Source organism: Gavialis gangeticus, unplaced genomic scaffold (assembly GCF_001723915.1).
Source record: "Gavialis gangeticus isolate Ggan-Ray unplaced genomic scaffold, GavGan_comp1, whole genome shotgun sequence".
Lineage (NCBI taxonomy): Eukaryota > Metazoa > Chordata > Crocodylia > Gavialidae > Gavialis > Gavialis gangeticus.
In genome coordinates this window covers 39,571,467-39,592,030 of record NW_017728994.1, presented here as the reverse complement: position 1 = coordinate 39,592,030, position 20,564 = coordinate 39,571,467, and the positions used below count along the sequence as shown (strand labels likewise).

Genomic DNA, 20,564 nt, shown 5'->3' with positions numbered 1-20,564 from the left:
TGGTTTCTATTCAGCTTTAATCTGAACATGTAACAGGGCCCCAAGTCAAAAGTCAGTGTTATCGTTGCAGTCCTCTTTGGGTGTTATTGATGTGTTGTCAGTGTTAAAGTCTCAGGGACTTCAGTGCCAGTAAAAAGTTGCATCCAGGAGATCCCAGTACCAGTCCTGTCTGTGGTCATTCTTTAAAGACTTGGTTCGTTGGCAGTGGCTCAGCCAGGTTTACTGCGTACGGGGGCATGGCTCTAACACACTTGTGGTCTGACAGACAAGGTGTTAACGCATGTATGTCTATGACAAGGTATTGGCACAATACCATGTAGGCTCCCCTAGGCCAATATAAAGTTCCCATAGTATCTAATCTCCTTGTATATTGTGGTCAAAATAGATTGTATATTACATTGCACCAGTATTTTGACTATCTTAAGCCATCCTGAACCATTGGCTTGTTCCACATCCTGATCTGGGTGTTCCCATTCCAGCCTTATCACCCTGTTACTGAGCTATCCTACACCTTGTACAGCCATCTCCCCCTCCCATCTTCTGGCAGGAGTGCACATCTGGCCCATGGGCCAAGCTTTGCTTGTGTAAGGAGTTCATGCAGTGGTCAGGTTTGCTGGTCAGGCCTACTTTGGCCAGTGCTTGAGTAAAGCCTTTGTGTGAGTGATATATATAAATTGATATTCCAGTGAGGTGTACAGTCAGATGTTGCTGAATGTACAATGCCTTTTATCTCTTTATATTTCTTTTATTTAATTTTATTGAATACGTACTTCAGTTATTTAGTTTGGCTTTCTACCGTAGTACTCAAATAAGGCATCATACAGGCAATAAGAATTCATTCTTTTCTCTTTGTGCTTTCCTCCATAAGCCTATCCATGTCTGGTTTTTTAGGCTATGTTTTTGTCTTTTGACATTTAATAAGATGGCCCCATGTATCATGACAGAAAATTATATATGCTAAATTCTGATTTTTGAGCAGTGTTAAAAAATGCTCGATTTCTTTTAGAAGCCTTCTGAAGTATGACCAAATGTTTTGCTGTTGACTGAAGGTGTAACCCACCTAAGCTAATAAAGAAAATGTGATTTTCAAGAGGTAAGATGATGATTTGATATCCATGCCATACTGGATTTCACATCGAGCGCACAGAAAATTAAATATGAAAGTCAAATATACTTGCAATATGTTTACAATAAATACAAGGGGTAGGGGTTTTTTGCTTCCTTTACCTTCTTTTTCCTCATTACAAGAAAAACTACAACAATTGGACACTCATGTTCTTTCCAGACCCACTTCAAAAAGCTTCCAGGAATTAAATTAATTACTAACTGGCATGTATTATGTGTTACAGGAACAAAGAAGAAGGCTGCCTGTCCAGGACTTGGCCTGTTTTATACCTTATTGTCTGCCTTCCTTTTCTCAGTGGCCTCTTTATTTCTAAAAAAAATTGAAGATGTACATTCAGTAGAAGTCAGTGCATTTCGATGCGTTTTCCAAATGTCATTTGTTCTTCCTGGTTTAATATACTATGAGTAAGTATTACGCCTGATTTTTTTTTTTTTTTTTTTTTTTTTTTTAAAAAAAAAAAAAAAAAAAAAGGGGTTGGGGGGAGGGGTATTTTTTTTTTAAAAAAAAAAAAAAAAAAAAAGGGGTTGGGGGGAGGGGTATTTTTTTTTTAAAAAAAAAAAAAAAAAAAAATTTTTTTTTTTTTTTTTTTTTTTTTTTTTTTTTTAACGAAATATCAGCCTTCACCTGACACCTTATAGTTAGTATTGTATCTGGTTCTCTCATACACTAAATTTAAGGATAAATTGGACAGCAAGTATTTTAATTGGATCAGAGCATGCTCTTGAGCAATATTTGTAACTTCTATTTAAAGAAATCCCATTGTTTTATTAATGAACTTCAAGAACCTTTTTTTTAAAAAAGGTCTCTGGATCACAAGAGAATGAACTATTCTAGAAGTACTTAGAACTTTGAAAGAGCCTTAAAATCAGAAGGTAATTAGGTGTTACTTACATTTTTCCTTGGGATAACTTCCAAGCAGTAATTCAACGAGTCCTTAATTCTAATTTGGATGTCTAAGTGTTACTGTAATATAAATACATCTTTGCTAAATCAAGTATTTCAGACAGTTTCTTGATGAAAAGTCTCTTACTTGTAAAGAGTACAGTTAAGTGTAATTAAATGTTTAGTTATAATGTCGCCATGTCATGAAATTAATGTTATCTTTGTTGCTCTTAATATTCAGAACAGGTTTTTTGGGACCAAAAGGTAAACGAGTTTTTCTTTTCCTCCGAGGATTCCTTGGCTCTAGTGCGATGATTCTTCTCTACTACGCTTTCCAAGTAATGCCTCTGGCTGATGCCACTGTTATAACTTTCAGCAGTCCAGTTTTTACATCGTTATTAGCCTGGATATTTCTCAAGGAAAAATACAGTCTTTGGGATCTTCTTTTCACCTTCTTCACAATCACTGGAGTGGTGCTTATTGCTAGACCACCCTTTCTGTTTGGATCCATTGTTACAGGGATAGAAGGCAGCTATACAAATCATCTTAAAGGGACAATAGCAGCTGTTACAAGTGCAGTGTCTGCAGCTTCGACTTTCGTTATACTAAGAAAGATGGGAAAATCGGTGCACTATTTTTTGTCTATCTGGTATTATGCAGTAATTGGATTAATTGAATGCATTATAGCACTGTCTATAATAGACGAATGGAGCTTACCACATTGTGGTACAGACAGACTTCTTCTAATATTAATTGGAATTTTAGGGTTGGGGGGTCAAATATTTCTCACAAAAGCATTGCAGATAGAGAAAGCTGGTCCTGTTGCCATAATGAAAACAATGGATGTGGTGTTTGCTTTTATTTTACAGATTCTTTTCCTTAATCATATACCATCTTGGTGGACAGTGGGTGGTGCTCTTTGTGTAGTAGCTAGTAGCTCTGGAACTGCTGTTCGTAAGTGGCAACAAAATTCAAAAAAAACTAAACAAAATAAAGTCTAGCAAGCTAGACACTCATTACAAGAACAGAGATTAGCACTCTTGGGAAATATTTACCATAAAATATTTATTTTATTTATTTAAAATAATGTTTTTAACTATATATTATTGAGTTATCCCCACGATAAAGAGTGAGCTGACTTCTGTGGAGTACTGAAGATGTTTTAATTAGTTGGCTTTGTATATGCTTTTCTATGGTGTAGAATTATAGAAATTAAGGGCTGGAAGGGACCTCGAAAGATCACGGAGTCCAACCCCTCTGCTCTGGGCAGGACTACTGCTGAGATCAAAAGATTGCAGCAAGGTGCCTGTCCAGTCTCCTTTTGAAGACTTCCAAGGTTGAGGACTGTACCACCTCCTTGGGAAGTCTGTTCCGATTCTGGTCACCCTTACCTATACTTAATCAGGAAAGAGCTATGAAAAGTTTCCTCTTTTATGTCTTAAAAGCTTCTATCAAAGTTACTCCCTGTTATTTTCCTTATGCAGGAACTACTATTGTTCCTTATAATCCTGATTCACCACTTCCACATGTAGTCATTAGCATGTCTGCAAAATGGGAATAGAAGACTACCATTCTAATTAGGGAGTTTTTTGCACTCGCTTTATAGAGAGAACTGGGTGAAAGATTGAAGACAGTAGAGAATTAAGTTTTTCTTTCTCTTTCCATCACTAACTATGTATCAGTATATCTACATAAGCTGCTATTTTTTTAAATGATGTGGTGACTGCTTTATAATTATGTATACTCAATAAAGTGTCAGCTCTGTTCAACAAAAGGAAACCAAAAATTCTCCACAGCACAGCAGACTGGATCGCAAGGCTGACACACTTGGAAGCCTTTGACATTTTTTTGCACAAAAATAAAGCCAGGTGTGTAGGAATTTATTTTAATTTTCACTTTGGTCTTAAATGAATAAAGGCCATTTAATCTTTCTGATTTTTTTTTTTTTTTTTTTAAGGGAAATGTTGTGGTTTTCCTATCAGATTTCTTTTTTACCAATCTAAAATCTCCTTGCAGTAGCTTAACTCACACCGTGTCAGTTTAATGTTATACTTGTGAACTTTTTATGGTATGGAACATTATCCTGTAGTTGCACTTTACTTAATTTCTATGCAAAAAGAGATCTTATATTTTGATTATATAAGTATGTAAAATAGATTATTTTAAATGCTGTACACCAATGATTTTATTTAAATAATTTTATAAAAAATTGTATGTACGAAACAGTTGCATTCTTCTTTGCAGTAAGCCATATATTGATTCTTTTGCATAAGAAGCCCTCTCATTTCTTATGTTTTTGCTGGCTAACAAGAGATTTTAAAATTCCAGAGAAAATGCTGGTTAGCCAGGATCACAGTGGAGGTTGTACAAAATGCATTCTGCACTCATTGCACAGTCAGTCATTTTGGTAGACTACTTATTGATAGAGATATACTAAAAGAAAGGCATACATTGTGCAGCCCTGTCTTCCACATGTTTGAGCAGGAAGAAAATGTTAGTATAAAATATAGAGGGTCCCCAAAATTAGTTCTCTTTTGGGTCTCAGTATAACAGTGATTAAAGAAGTTTTATAAGGCCCTTTACTCTGGGTCCTGGGGCATTTTCAGTCATTTACAGTGCTTCCTCTAAAAGAGGAGAATGTTGTATAACTGCAGAATGTATCTCACTAGTAGGTATGTTTTACTAATGGGTATGTTCTTATTGCTAGGCATTAATACTTGTGTGTGTAACATCATTCTGTGAAATAATATTAAACAGCTGCTGTATACCACCTTGGTATAGTTTGAGGATAAAGTGCTTTGACATGCTTCTCTGGAAGGAGCAGTATTTTCCTAGGTTGCTTTTATTGAAGCCAACATCAAAACGCTAGGAAAGGAAATTATAATTTAAAAAAAAAAGGTTAAAATATAGCAATTCCTTTCCAAAGTAAAGAATAAAAAACACTATACAAGTTTATTACTTATAAATTATGTTGAAAATATTTTGTTTAAATCTGTGAACTATAAAAAATCACTCTTTACACTTCAATAGCCTGTACTACTTGACTGAAGAGAGGTCTTTTGTTTTATTATTTTATTAGACTATTCTAGTACTGAACATATGCAGATTTAAAACAGGTGACTTGATTTAGTAACTTTGGAAATGCTTTTTCTTGAGTTCTTTCTCATTTAAAACTTCATCCAAATTTTGTTTCTAAAGTAAATGTACATAGTTACTCAGTCTTAAAATGGAAATTTCATGAATACTTTTCAAAAACAACACAATTCTTGCCACGTAGATAACAGTTGAGGGAAAAGGGGTTTTTTTTGTTTCATTTTTTAAATCAAAAGTTGCAGGATTTTTTCAGTAATCTGCCCAATCAAAAGCTCAGTGTGCTCTCTGTTTTGTTAAACCAGGTATTTCAAGATCTGTTTCCTTAAAGTATTGCAAGTACCTGAATATCGTTAGCTGCCATTTAAATCTGTGCTGGTTTAGGCCATGTAACACCTTGTTAGATAGGGTTTAACTTGATTCATAAACTATGTAAAGTAATATGAGGAGATTTCAATTTTGTATTGCACTGTATTATTATTTAAAGATACAGTACTCATATTTTGATTTTAAACATACTTTAGATCAAATAAAGTAATGGTGAAAACCTTAATTACAATGATATATATATATATATATAATATTGATGTAGTTTGTTCTGCATATAAAATATGGTTTCTAGGAATTGACTCTGAAAAGGCAGGTTGTAATTTTTAAGAGTGGAAATTACTTCATCTGGGTATGTTTTTAAGCACCTCAAACTGGATTTTAAAAAACAATTTTAAAAGTTTTCCGCCTAAGTTTTAGCTAAAACTTACATTTTATTGTCAGTTTAAAGTAATTCCTTTGATTTTTCTTAGCTTATTTTAAAATGTAATAATAATTGAACATGTTTTTCTTTTGTTGTGCTGGATAAGCAGGCATCTGTTTTTCAGGGCTTATGTATCACAATTTTAGCCTGAAAGTTGCTTTGAGTTACCATATAATTTTGTCCCAAGTCTTTGTTTCTTCCTCCTCTTTTCAAAGAGACTGTTACTCTGCAATGACAGAAAAATTCTCAGGGTTTTGAGTTCTGTTTTGCTGAGTTTTGAGTTACAAACATGGAATTCATTTTTAATTATATTAATGTCCTTTAAAACATTTTTTTAAAGCAAATTGGACATTGTTCTGTCATTTTTAAGAGTAATTTTTTCCTTTGGTATGTTTTTGCAGTATTGCTGCATATAATTTTTATAAAAGGAAGTTATGCTATACTTAACAGAACATTTGTAACTACTGATTTCAAGAGCTTCTCAATTGAAAAAATAATATATCATACTGTGCTGCATTGCACAAAAATACAGGGTAGAAATGTAAATCATTGCTAGTGCATCAGGATTGATATGTATTTTACTATGCAAAACCACACTGTACTCAGCTGCAGTAATGTCTGTAGGACTTGACAACCTCAGCACCTCATCCACCTGAAAGGCCTTATCTACCACATGAAGCTAATGGCCCAAACATAATAACTCTATAGCAAGCCCAACCTGTCAGGGGAAATTTGGTTGCCAAAACCCCAAGTAAATCAAATATTCCTATAACAAGAATTTAAGGAAGTGCATGGGAATGTCAGTGAAACTTCTCATATATGAATTGAGGGCCTGGCTGTCTCCTCCAAATGTACTTCTAGCACAGCACGGGATTTTGAAGTTAGTGCAACAGTAGGGTTCACTAAACCCCTGCATAGCACAATTGGTCGGATATTTGTGTTTTCCAACTTCTGTTAGAATCCTGTATTTCTGTATCTGAATGCTTTTCTAAGACGGAGAAAGAGCTTCTTCCTGAGTTCACTGGTAATGAAGTAGATTCTGCCACTTCTAATAGTTTGACAGGAGGAAATGTCTCCATTTTCCTCTCCTTTGCTGAACTTTATTCAGTAATGACCTTCAAAAAATGTTAGTATCTAGCTGGAATAGTCTCTTAAAATTTATTCCTTTCATGCCTGGCATGGGTCTAACAGGAAGATTCTGCTTCCCAGCTGCATTTTAACATCCCTAATAATATAAAACACATCAGATAAGATGCGTACTCATAGAATATGTAAGATTCTCATCATCAATCCCATGAGCACAATTGTAGGTATTCAGGGAGGTAGGCTTAATAATATTGATATCAGATGTGCGATTCAGACTTCAGCGTTACATAGCTGCTATCAGTAGAGTCATTTGCTAGACTATGACTATATTCTAAGAGAACTGAGGTATGTTTGTAAGACTAGTCATGGAGGTGATATGAGGACTGTATATACCTTAGGGCCAATATACTCATGTACTGAAGTATTTACACATGCAGTTTTTTAGTAGGTAATTTTATATTTTGTACTGTAGTTTGACAAAAAACCCAAGAGAAAATCAGATACCTCCCTTTACAGATTTTAAGAATTTCTACAATTTCTAGATTTATTATATAGCTTGTATTGTTAAATGTATATGAAATTATGTCTCGTAGAAGTTACTGTTTTTGATGCATAGCAGTATATTTTTAAAGATAAAGTAATTCCTATATCTTGAAATGTTAAACATATTTTCATAAGAGGTTTATATTTCATTATTGCTAATAAAAATCATTATGAAGAATACATGCATGGTTTTAGTTGATTAGCAGAGCAAATCTGAATTAAATAAGCTTTCCCAAAAATAATAAATCCAATTATAATCTACATGGGGTATAGACAAACATACTTTTTGACACTTTAAGCTAAGGGTGAGCAAATATGGCCTGCGTCCCAGATATGGCCCACTAGGCCATTTTATCCGGCCCATGGGGCCCCTCTAAAATGTAGACAATTATTACCTGCCGAAGGCTGCCTGTCTGAAAGCTGACGAGGTGCCAGTGGCAGGAGCCACTGGCTGCAGGAGGCACCAGTTGTAGCAGCAAACAGCTTGGGCTCTGGTTGCTGTGCGACCACCCTGGCCCTGCCCAACCGCACCTCCAGCCCCCAAAAGCTTCTGCCTAGCTGCAACTTCTGCCCTGACGACCCTGTGGCTGTTCCCCAGACTCCCTCCATCCAAGAGTGGAAATTCAGTTAAGAATGGGAGGGGGGCCGTCGGTGATCGCCCCCACTCCATGCGGTTTGCAGGACTCTGGCTCTGTGCCTCCACATGCTGCTCCTGACTAGAATGCCAGGAGCACTACATGGAGAAACAGCCAGCCAGCGGGGCCTCCCACAGCTCCTGGCACTCTAATGTGCCACCAGGCCAAGCCAGCCTGGCTCCCTGCTGTGCCATGCAGGTCCTGGCCTTGCAGCCCAGAACCACACACTGCAGCTGGGATGGGATGAGTGGGTCTGGCACCGTGCAGGTCCCAGCCATGCAGGGAGGTGGCAGGAGCATGGAGTTTGGATGGGCAGGGTGTGGGTGTGAAGGAATGTGGGGTGTTGAGGACACCCCCAACACCCCCTCCACTGCCCCACTAGCAGCAGGAGCAGGTGGGGCATTCGTGGCCTGTGCAGGCGCTGCTGCCTGGTGGTGCATGGCTCTAGCCAATGCTCCATGTGGGGCCAAAAAGCACAGCCAACCCAGTACAGAATCGTCTCCTTGAGGTCACCACAATTCAAGTATTGTCCCTTAAGAAGTGTAACAGGTGATGGACACTAAGGCTGATACTCCAAGGTGTTCAGGGACCTAATGCCAATTAATACCAATGCACTAACAGTTAAATGATGGAAAATGCTAGAATGATTGTTACTTCTGCAACCCTGATTTGACACCTTTCTGCCTTGACTTGTTCTGTGGATGATATGCAATTAATGAGCAACTGTTCAATACGTTGTTTTATCTTTATTGTTCAATGCCTTATTTTTGTTCAAATGCTTTGAAGACAAAATTACTGTATTCCTCATGGGCTTTCTATAGTACTTACTACTTTTTCTCTTCAGTTCTCTGCCTTACTCAATATACTCTGTAATTCTAAAATAAAGGAGGCAGACACTGGTCTCCTTCATTACACTGCCACAGTTTATTCCCTATTCACATTAATCATATACCTAAGCACGACATCCTTAAATCTGTGCACAATATATATACTGCTATGTACTTGCTTTGAGCATGGTCAAATGGTGGTGGGTTAGCCATACACCATTTCACTGAAATTGTAGACAGAACTGGTGTATGAGGTACAATGAACCAGCACATCTTAATTGCCTACTCTGCCACTTCCCTTCACTGGCTGCATGCTGGCCTAACAACAGTGAAGGTGGTAGTCTATTCATCCTATCACTGCCCACTACTTGGTGTCCTCAACAATTATGGTAGTTTCTAAACTACCAATAATCTTTGGTTGGAAAACTGAAAAAAATACCTATTATTTAGTTTCCTAAACTAAGACAATTACTTTTGTACATGCTTTCCAATCTCTTGCTATTTATGTAACATTTAAGAAAATATTTTTATCTTAAAAGTTATTCTTAATTTTACAACCATTCTAAAATATCATTTTTACTTGTTTCTCCAACAGTGTTTCTTGGTGTTGTAAAGAGTAAGTGGACAGTTACATGGCTGGGCACATGCTTGAGTATGTACTGGAGAGTAATGTACATCCCTTCCTGGGTGTGGCTGTACTTGGCAGCTACGAAAAGGCATGTCCTGAGCTCTGGAGACCTAAAAGAGAGGACAAGGGAAGAGAGTGAGAGAGAAGGGTAGTTACATAACAGGAAATTATTATTAGAATCATTAGTCTAGCTACTCAATACCACTCTTTCATCACCCTGCCAAAATTTATCACATGATTTCTTGTTACCATTTGTCTCCTCCTACTTTATGAGTGTGCAGCATAACCCCGCTGGAGATGTCTACCATGAGTACAGGCAAGAGGAAACAACCTAGGTCCTGGATCCACTTGAGACTTACTCATTTTGCAACCCGCCCTTTCAAAATGTCTTTTGAAGGTAAATCTAGAACCATACAAAACACTTGTCAGATATCTGGATAGTTTGTAAATAAGGAAGATTTTATTAAATTGATAATGATTATGTGAGAAGATATTTTGAAAATTTGTGCATGCTTTTATCAACTGGTTTGGGTGATGTACAATCTAGGGAGTAAAAAACATTTGCAAATTCATTAAACCTGGATAGTTATTTTGGACAATCCTGGGTAACAGGGACCTGCCAAAAGGTTAAGAAAAAGTAAATGTGGCAATTATTTTTAGGAAAGAAATGTGATTCTTCCAATTTTACAATAAAACCAACTTCTATCACAAAATGAAAGAAAGACTTTTAATAAATAACTGAACTGTGAGCAATACAGTTTGTAAAGAGCAAATCATATCAAACCAAACTGATTTATTTTTCTGGAGAGGGGGAAGAGACGAGGTGTGCGCAGTATTTCAACAGTAGTAGAGGAAGTCAATGTAATAGATATAATATGCAGGTAAACCCTTTGAAGAAGCATTTAGTTGGATTTTCTGTTTAATGACACAGTTCATCAGTGAGCTTTGTATTGGACTTTTGACCCATATTTTTAAAGTACTATACTGTGGTCAGTGTCTACATTAGGTAAGAGAGCAGCCTGTACTTCCTGGCAAGGGTAGTAAGTGGCACTGGACTAATGAGAAAATGCTTTGTCTGCTATCTCACTCACAGATCCTTCTATCAGCAATATGTACATAAACTTTGCTCCAAACAGCAACTAGCTTTTGGCTATATAATGGCTATGTACAGGGGCAAGGAGGAGGGGGGTAAGTCTGGAAGGCATGCTCAGTCAGTAGCATGCTTACTAGGAAAATAAAACTTAGAACTGCTTTCATAGTCCTGCTGATCCATAGCAATTTATTGACTGTGCAGAAGTCTTTATGAAGACCAAAGACCTTGACAGGAAGAGATATCCCTATGAAAACTATACATTTTTTTCAGTTAATGGAGATTATTACATTCTTTGAACTGAAGTCATGTGTACTTTATACATATACTTCTCATTCTCATAATTACTTCCAGGTAATAGATTATGCTAAATTTAATTTTATTTAATCTAAAAATTACTTGAGATATGAATTTAAGCAAGCACAAGAGCTGAAACATTTAGAAGTTAAGAGTTCACGTAGTGACTCATTCATAGGCTACATCCTGGGTGCATCTACAGGTACCATTAAGGCAATGTGATAAACTCCAGTGTGGTTTGTGCTGGAGTCAGCTGCTCTTGGGCTGCTCTGCACATGTGCCTGGGACCACAGCAGACTGAGGATGGAAAAGCCATGGGCTGGCAGGGAGCCCAGGGAGTCAGCCCCAGGCTCTGGGTGGCAGTAATGGGCAGCAGAGGGGCTGGCTGGAGCTTGAAGATGCTACAGTGCAGGGCTAGGTGGCAGGAGCCCCCATAATTTAGCACCCCTGTGCCCCAGCCAGCCCCTATCACCGTCTACATGTGTGTTTCAGAGCACATACTTACTCTACTGTAGGATAATACTGTCCCCAACAGTACTATCCTACAATGAAGTTAATTTACTGTGCCCTAATACCAGTGCATGTGTAGACAGTGATGCTTTATTGCAGAGCTAGTCAACTCTGCAGTAAAGAGCATGCATCCTCTGTGTATTAAGATCTAAGTTTAAACAGGCTTTAAAATGGTGTCAAAGCACTAAAATTACTGTATGCTGAGCATGCTATTTTATCAGTAGATTACAATCTAAATGTCTAAACTAGGTGCATAAGTCCACATGCTACTCCAGTTTTCAAAACAAAGGACAGCGAACTGTCCCTGGAAAGTCTCCAGATAGCAGAGGCTCCTCTTTATTTTCCTATGCCCTAATAACATTCTACATTTTAACTTGGATTAAAACCTGTATCCTAAAGGATAGTAAAGGGTTTGTGATGCTAGCTTTGATACATTGCTTTGCAGCACATTACAAAACGGGATTAGGGAATTTTCTTTTGGCTAAATCTCAGGAATCTATCTCTACATGAACCTAGCAGTGTTTGTTTTTTGGGTTTTTATTAGTAAACAAGAGTGAGTATATAAACATTATTAACTACACTGCTACCAATTTTGAAAATACAGTGGAGTCAGTACATGTACACGGTGCCGTCTGCCTGACCACCCTCCTCCTGCTCCCTCCCAGCCCCCTGCAGGCTGGAACTCTGCCAGCCTGCAGAGGGCTCCTCACAAAACTGCAAAATCCCTGGGCTTCTCTGGTAACATGATTCCAAAAACCAAAAATTGTGATTCTAATATGAGCTCTTTTTACATGTAATAATACATAAGGTCCTCAGACATCATAAAAAAGGATCAGTATATTTCCTTTTGACCTTTAATTAACAATTTTTAGTCTCTTTGAGATCATTTATGAACAGAGGAATACATTTGTAGGATAAATGGCAACTTGGCATGAACAGGGAATACTCAAGGGTGAAACCAGGGGGTCAGGGTGATGCAATCGGACCCCCCTTTTACTCTGGCGCCACCCAAAGTTTAAAAACAGCTGCCTGACAGTAGCAGCATCATTTCTATTCAGGCAGCAGTGAGGGAGTGACTTGACTTCATGGCTCATTATAATCTACCTGATTCCTACTAAATCGGGGCAAGCAAAGTATGGCCTGTGGGCCAAATCTGGTCAGCAGTGGACTCCATTTCCCAGCTGCCCCTGCCCGCATAGCAGGGCATGCAGCAGAGAAGGGCAGGGCCGGGGGCTGCTTTGGAGCCACTGGGATCTTGCAGTGGGGGCATTTTGGTCTGGGGCCAGGGCAGAGCCACGATCTGCAGCCTGAATGCTGCAGGCAGGGGTGTGTAGGCAGTGGATCACAGTTCTGCTCCAGCTTGGGACCACACTGTTATCACTGCAAGGAGCCGGGGCAGAGCCGTTATCCGCTGTCATTTAATACTTGCGTAAGCCGGAGAAACCCCCTGTCTAGTCTCAACAGCCAGGCAAGTACTTGCGTAAGCAAGTACTAAATGACTGTGCAGTAACTGGCATTATTGCACAGTACCATTGCCGCGTGGTTTTTTTTTTGACACTACTGTGCAGTAGCAATAAGGGGGCAGGCAGGAAGGAGGACCTGGAAAGAGGAACCTGTACACTGCTACTACTGTCTCCTGCCAAGCCTGTCACCCTGCAGAGCTACTGCCCGTGGCCAGAGCAGAGCAGGAGCTTATCTGAAGTTTCCCCTGTGCCTAGATTAGCTAGGGACAGCAACAGAATGGGGGTGCCTGCAGACCACTGCACCCCCCTGGATCTGCTTTTGGACCTCTTCCATACATTTATGATATTGACTGAAGATTAGTTATTATATTTGCAATCAACTTGCATTATTTAAGGAATAATGAACTAATTCTTTAAGGAACATGTTTATATTAAAATGGGAGAGCTGTCAGAGCAGAGGAAAAATGCTTGAAAAGCACCTTATGGATTGTGATGAAGACAAGCCTGCTTGCTGGCACCAGCAGGTGTCACTATAATCAATAGAAATTAATTTGGGAGTTAGGAAGCAAAAATTCATGTAAGAATAAAATCAGTAAATCCTTTGATCATAACCCCTTGCTCTGTCACACAATGTGTACTGGGAGACAAGCGCAAAAAAACTTTAAATTTTCCTTTCAAAAGATAAATTACAAGAGGAAATAAACACTGTCTCAAATCTATTTAATCACAGTCAAGTTCTTAACAGGAAGTGAAAGAAATGGCTTTATTCTTTAAATAAACATATCGATGAAATCACATAGTAATAAAATGGCTTTATTTTGTACAATATTTTTAAAAGTCTAAATTTTCAGTCAAACTTTCAATTTTGTTCAGAATTCATTATACCTCAAAGGAAAAGTTAAAATGCTGCCAGTTTCAGTATTTTTACAATCTTGGTTTGATTAAAAGTTATGTTTTTTTACTGTCTTCTGCAATAGGAAAATATCTACAACAGAAATATTTTTGCACTAAACTAGCTCTATATAATGCTTTGATTCAGACTGTGAAATGTCATGTCATTAAATAGTATTCTATTTCAAATAATTGAATATAATGTATAATACATAATCATGTAAGGTACATTGGAAGCTTATATGAAAACACTGTTAGACAATATTCATACTCCTAGTATATGGCAAAACACTCTTCATTATTAAGGAAGTAGAATAGAAAAACATTTTTATAATCAAAAGAGCCTATAGGAGAACTACAAAGAACAAGGCAGAATTTTCATAGGTCCCAAAAGCCTAGTTCACTCACTAGTTAGCTATCAATCTCACTCTTTATCTTTGCCTGCCAGAGTTTTATTTTTACAGCAGTTCATTAGCTCCCACTCTATTCCTGAAAATGTACCTATTTCCTTCTCGTTGATGCCAGGCTCAAGAATAAGCAATGCTAGTACTATGGACCATACTATATTGTGGGCTGGAGGGGCAAGAGTGTAAAGGGGATATGTACAAGGTCTAGAGCAGGGTATCATGCAATGTTAGTGTTGTTAGGTGTGCAAGCATGAGTCACAAGATAAACCCAATGATTTCAAATAGGATTCCACAGTTTTAAAAATATTCTGAATTGTTGTCATCTCTCTCAGCTTTTGCACCAGAAAAACTGTCTACTTTTCTACAGTAAAAAAATGAATAAAAACTAAGAGCTAGCATTTTTTGAGGGATGCTTCAAGTATAATGAGGGGCGGCTGGAGTCTAAAAAAGGTTGAGACCCAGTGGTCTAGACCCTTATGGATGAATCTTTTCTCCTTCTGCACTAGTAGGTTTTGAGGAGGAGCTTGGAATTTACTGTGCATTTCCCTTTCTCTGCAAACTTAGAGCTTTCCAACTTGTAGGATCAGACCTGCTTTCCTAAATTTCAGTGGGAAAGGTTTCTGTTCCTTTGTTGGAAAACATCCCTCTCTGAGTTGGTTTTCTTGCACCCTGTATGTGTGATTAACTAGAGATTTGGGAGGAGGAAGAACAGTTTGTTCTCTTCCTGCTTTGTAGGAATATTCTTGAGAGTGTTTTGCTCACTTTTAGATGACAGCTCCTGTCTCAGGAATAGGACAACAGGAAAACTACAATTTTATTTCCTCAACATTTCTGAAGATTGGAAAATCTATTCTTGTTTAATTCATCTTAGTGAATTTGAAGGTTTAGGATTTTGTGTGTCAGGGTGTCAGTCAACCTATAAGAAGCTCTTTTATTTACTGTTTTTCCCAAACAAAATATACTTTAAAACACAATCTGTTGTGATAGTGTTTTAGATCAGTGGTTGTCAACTTTTTTTGTACCAGGACCCATTTGTAAACATTGATGGCCAGTCCCGACCCAGTACCCCTCACGTCTGACCCGCTGCCTCCTGCTCCCAGGCCCCAGCCCCAGAGTGTGCGGGGCAGGGGGTAGGTGTGTGGGGCAGGGGAGTTGTGTCAGGTATGAGGATCACCAAGGAGCTCTTTGCAGGCTGGAACTCTGCCAGCTTGCGAGGGAAAAGCTACAGTTTCCCACTGTTTTTTTCCTTAAAAGGAAAATCCATTTTTAAAGTTTGTTTGTGACCCTTTTATATATTCTTGTGACCCACTTTTGGGTCATGACCCACAGGTTGAGAACCACTGTTCTAGATTTCAGTTATGTTGCCCTTCAAAATTTTACGCTGTCCTCAGGGTAATCTATAACGCGTTTTCTAATTTGCCTTTTTTCTTGCACACAGTCCTTTTACCAGATTTAGTGGGCTGCATTTCAGGGTTAGATTATCGTTCTGCAATTTTTACCAGTTTCAGTTTTAGTGGGAAAAGATCAGGTTTTCTTCTTTTATATGATGAATTTCCTATAATAGATATCATGTATTAAGTACAGGACAGGTAGTACCTATGAGCTACGCCGACTGAATCTCACATAAATGCTTATTTTCAATGGGACCTTCTAGGCAGAAAGAAGAATCACAGAAAAGTAGGGCTGGAAGGGACCTCAGGAGGTCATGTTGTCCAACCATCTGCTGAAGGCAGAATCATTCCTGAGTAAACAATCCTATTTAAGCATTTATCTAGCCTCCATTTAGCAACTTCCAGGGATAAAAATTCCACAGTCTCTCTGGGTTGCCTGTTCCAGTGCTTAACTACCTTCATGTCCCCCACAAGTCCTTTTCTGCAGTGACACAGCCAAGCCAGTTATTTCCCCAGTCTGTATGTGTGCATGCAATTATTCAGTTTTTAGTACAAGACTTCGCACTGGTCCTTATTGAATTTTATTTGATTAATTTCATACCATCATTTGTCCACTTATCTAAGTCACTTTGAATCCTAATCCTGCCCTCCAGAGTTTCTGCAAATCCACTGGCTTTGGTGTCATCTATAAATTTGTTAAATGTGTGCTCAATTCCACCTTCCAAATAATTAGCAATAATATTAAACAGTACCAGGGAAAGACCCCTACAGAACCCTGCTCAGTACCTCCTACCAACTGGACACTGAGCTGTTGCTGACTGCTTTTTGAACATGTTGAACAGTTATGTATCCATCTACAGCAGAGGCATAACTGGCCAGGACTGCACCTGGGGTAGTCCCTCCTCCCCCCTCTGCTTGTACCTTCTTTTCAGAGCTCTTGCTCTGGAGGCTCTGACAGTGAGCACTATGCAGAAGCAGCAACTTTTGAGGGGAGATACTACATTTTTTTGCCGCAGATACACAAGTTGAATGGGCAAAGAAACTCTTGGTTTTGGTGGCAAAAAGGTGGGGTGACATCTCCCCCAGCAGCAGTGAACTCCAGCTTCTGCTGCCACCTACTACCAATTGACAGAACGATGTTTCCCAGAATGCCCTTCACTCACTGACACATGCTTCTGCGTTGCTGGTGCTTGCTGCCAGAACATGCAGGAGGAGGGGAAGTGGGGGATGGGAGGGTCAGGCACCCCCAACTCCACTCCGGCACACCTCTCGTTCTTAGGCAACACCTGGGCTTATGCCCCACACACCCACTTATCCTTAGACTACTGATCTACAGTTCTTTTGCTTAAACTGTTTTTCCTTAGCTTTCTAATTAGAATGTCATGTGAGACAGTGTCAAAGCCTTGGTAAAATCAAGGTATACCTCATCTGCTGCTCTCCCCTCCATCTACAGTGTCCGTCACCTCATCATGGAACGATATGGCATGACTTACTTTTGATGAATTGGCTGTTGGCTGCTCCTGATTATCCAGTTCTCCTCCAGGTGCTTAGTACAGATTCCCTGACAAGATGCTCCATGATCTTTCCAGGTACCGAGGTCAGACTGATGGGTCCGTAATTCCCCAAACTGGTCTGTAATTCTTCTTCTTCCCTTTCTTAAAGGTGGGCACTATATTTGCCCTTTCCCAGTCATCTGGAATCTCATTGACCTCTACAAGCTCTCAAAGATAATAGATGATGGCTTTGAAATTTCCTCATCAAATTCCTTGAGTAATCCAGGGTGCATTCTGGCCAATGCTGCTGACTTGAAAACATCTAGATGGGAGTGCCTACACATGATGCTAGTGCAATGCAATAAACTCCAGCACAGGTCGCACCAGAGTTTATTGCTTCCTGGGTGCAGGGTTTACATGAGAACCCAGGACTGCAGCACATTGAACTGGGTTGGAGCAGCACCGGCTGAAAGGGGGCCCAAGGGGTCAGTCAGCCAGCCTGGGGCTGGTCCGACCCAGCTCAACATGCTGCAGAGGGACTGGCTGGGGCATGAGCATGCTTCAGTGTGGGAGCTAGCTGGCAGGCAGCCCCTGCACTGAAGCAACCTTTTGCTCCAGCCAGACCTGTCAGCATCCACACATGCATTGTGGCACACTAAATAATACCTCTGTAGGATAGTTCAAGCGAATGTATCCCCCGCAAATGGCAAAACCCGTGAATAAGGCACTGTGTTCATGAACGCTGTCTGCATTCATGAACTCAGTGCCCCTGGTGGCTGGGTGGGGGCACAGCTGCTCTGGCGATGATGGGAGTGCATTGGCGGCTGCAGGAGCCCGGCGGTGGCAACCACAGAGCAAGGAGCTCCTTTAAATGTATTTAAAAAGCAGGTTTGGCATTTGCGAATATTTGAAACCACGAATGCCAAACCTGCGAATAGTGAGGGTTTCCTGTACTTGTGTTTACAAGTACTATCTTATGGCAGCATTTATTAGCTTACTGTGTGTAGATGCTGCCAGAAACAGGTAAGGCAGTCTGGTCCTGGAGGGTGAACAGGGAAGAGCTCTGCAGATATGCCTGTGGCTAAGAGGCGCAGATTGGGGGCCAGAGGGCCCAGAGCCCAAGAAGGGCAAAGACAAGGCCTGGGGCCCAGACAGAGAGAGCGAGAGAATGCAGGGAGGCTCAGCAGCCAGAGAAGGACCAGAGACAAAGGTCTTGGAAGGCCAGATGAGATGTTGGGAACCCCTAGTTTGGTCAGTGGAATAGAGCTAGAGAGCTCAGCAAAAGAAAAAGGGCAGCGGCCGAGAAGGGTGAGGCTCGACACAGGACCAATAGCAGGCTCACTCTATGTCCCTCAGGCAGCCTCCCTCCCAACAAATAACAACAGCAAAGGCACAGTGGGAAAGTAATAGTGAATGCACCTAGAGTTAGAGCTGGGGAAGGAATTGCATGGCCACCAGGGGGCATCATGGCTAACCCTGAGACCTGAATCTGTCACAGTGGGCTTGATTACCCAGCTTTTGGGCTTCATGGCTTGGTGCCTCCTACCAATGGAGTATGCTCTTTCTCCTTTGATGCTACAGCTTCATACCTATTCTTCACTTGAATGACTATGGGTTCAGAAGAGGAGCACTTTCTATTACCAAAGATGACCACCTTCCAACTTTCTGAGTATCTAGCTCATTCTTGCACTCTAATACCTTATTCAGCTCTCTCTCCTCCACAGTCCTGGAGGCCTCCTCATGCATCATGTTGAGGAAGTCCTCATGCTCTGAGTCGAGCCAGCTCCTGCTGCAGCTCTTACCTGGTTCCTCATGGAATTCACTAGAAGACTCCTTTCACACCACAGTCACTCCCCCACTTGTTGTCTTTGGCAGGAACATACAGGCCACAGTCTCCACAAAGCCAAACTAGGACTTGGGTGGAAGCCTCAGAGATTAGTGGCCCTAAACATAGTAACATGGACAGAGCCCACATGAGTACAGGGGAAGTGGTTTTAACATTGCGACACCTTCCAGTCATCTCTCTGATTGCTCTTCATCATAGAAATTTCTTCCTCCTCCCTTGTTGCTGGTACATACATACCAAGCTTACACCTTTTTGTTAAGATACAGTTCCCGATTCTATGTTCACTTAAGCCAAGAGGAGTCTTCAGGCCTAAAAACCTGAAGGAATCATAGTGAACTTATATAGTTTTTTGCAAGTGTTCTTGAATCTGTGCAATACTTGTGCACATCCCTATGTATACATGTTTTTGAATATATATCTACTAACCTTCATGACTTTGCAGACACACATGACAGTTGGAATTGATTACATGCAAATCCAAGGATTTACAACTCCAAAGTACACATGCATGTGTGTGCAATTTTTCATCTGCACAAGTGGAGATTATGGGCTGAACATTTACCTCTAGGGGTCCTATGCTCCCCATGTACTGTAAAATGCAGATGAATGCTGAAAGAAATAACAAAAGAAGATAGCCCTCTGATCTTGCAGAAGAAGTTGGATGGACTCTGTTCCCTTATTGCCCTAAGCAAACTGAAATTGCTCCTCTATGGCAATTTCATATAGATAGGGCTGGGAAGCAGCATTTGTATGCAACAGGTTTCTGTTGCAGCCTTGTGCATATGCGCATGGGAGTTAAAGTAGCTATTAGAAATGCATCTTTATAGACAAAGGAGCATTGTGTGAGTGAAGGGGCCACCGGTAGTACAATTAGTAAAGGATCCTTGTAGCCAGTCCCCAAGAAAGGCCAAACTACATTGGAAATTACAACACTCTTGTATATTTGGAATTTTTTGTCCCTGAATATTCTCAGGATCAATAAGATTTGGAGAATTTATTTCTCACCTTCTATGTGCCCCCAAAGCACGCTTCAAAAGTGAACTTTTCTCTGGAAGCTTCACAGGTTAAAAGAAAAGGAACCAAAAAAGAAACTAAAACATCAGCTAACCAAAAATAAAGGCCAAATTGGAATGGAAAGTAACAGATAAACACTATACAACCCTCTAGAAAATGTGCTTCAGGGAAAAATACTGCATTGGCTGGACAGAAGACAATTTTCAGTGCTAACAACTTGATTCTATATAAAATGTTTAACTGAATATTCTATGCAACAATAAGAACATCTTTGCATAAAATGTAGAGCAATCCATGGAAGTTGGTCAATTATTTTTATAAGTTTCAGTTATAGTTATGTTAATAATACATTATAACATTATGAGGAATATTGGTGTCAAGTGATATTTCCTGTTAGTGTATTAAACTCCTCATAATCTGGGTGTAATGAATTGTTTAGCTTTAGTAATTGTTCCATATAATAATCAGTACTTCGGAGTTATAATGTAATGAGAGATCCATAAGAAAGCATTTCATATAAATATTTTGATGAAAAGGAAATCAGGAGCTTTTTGTAAAGCTGAAAGCTGCTCAGCAGATGTGGAAGGAATTACT

At 39.6% G+C, this 20,564-nt stretch overlaps 1 protein-coding gene across 1 annotated transcript; it reads left to right on the top strand.

The window, feature by feature from the left end:
• The first annotated feature begins 1,450 nt into the window (after positions 1 to 1,450).
• Positions 1,451 to 3,256, top strand: SLC35G1 (solute carrier family 35 member G1). Its single transcript, XM_019502606.1, has 2 exons — positions 1,451 to 1,530; positions 2,300 to 3,256. The coding sequence occupies exons 1-2, from the start codon at positions 1,527 to 1,529 to the stop codon at positions 3,007 to 3,009; spliced, it is 714 nt and encodes a 237-aa protein (XP_019358151.1). The 5' UTR covers positions 1,451 to 1,526; the 3' UTR covers positions 3,010 to 3,256.
• The last annotated feature ends 17,308 nt before the right edge of the window (positions 3,257 to 20,564 follow it).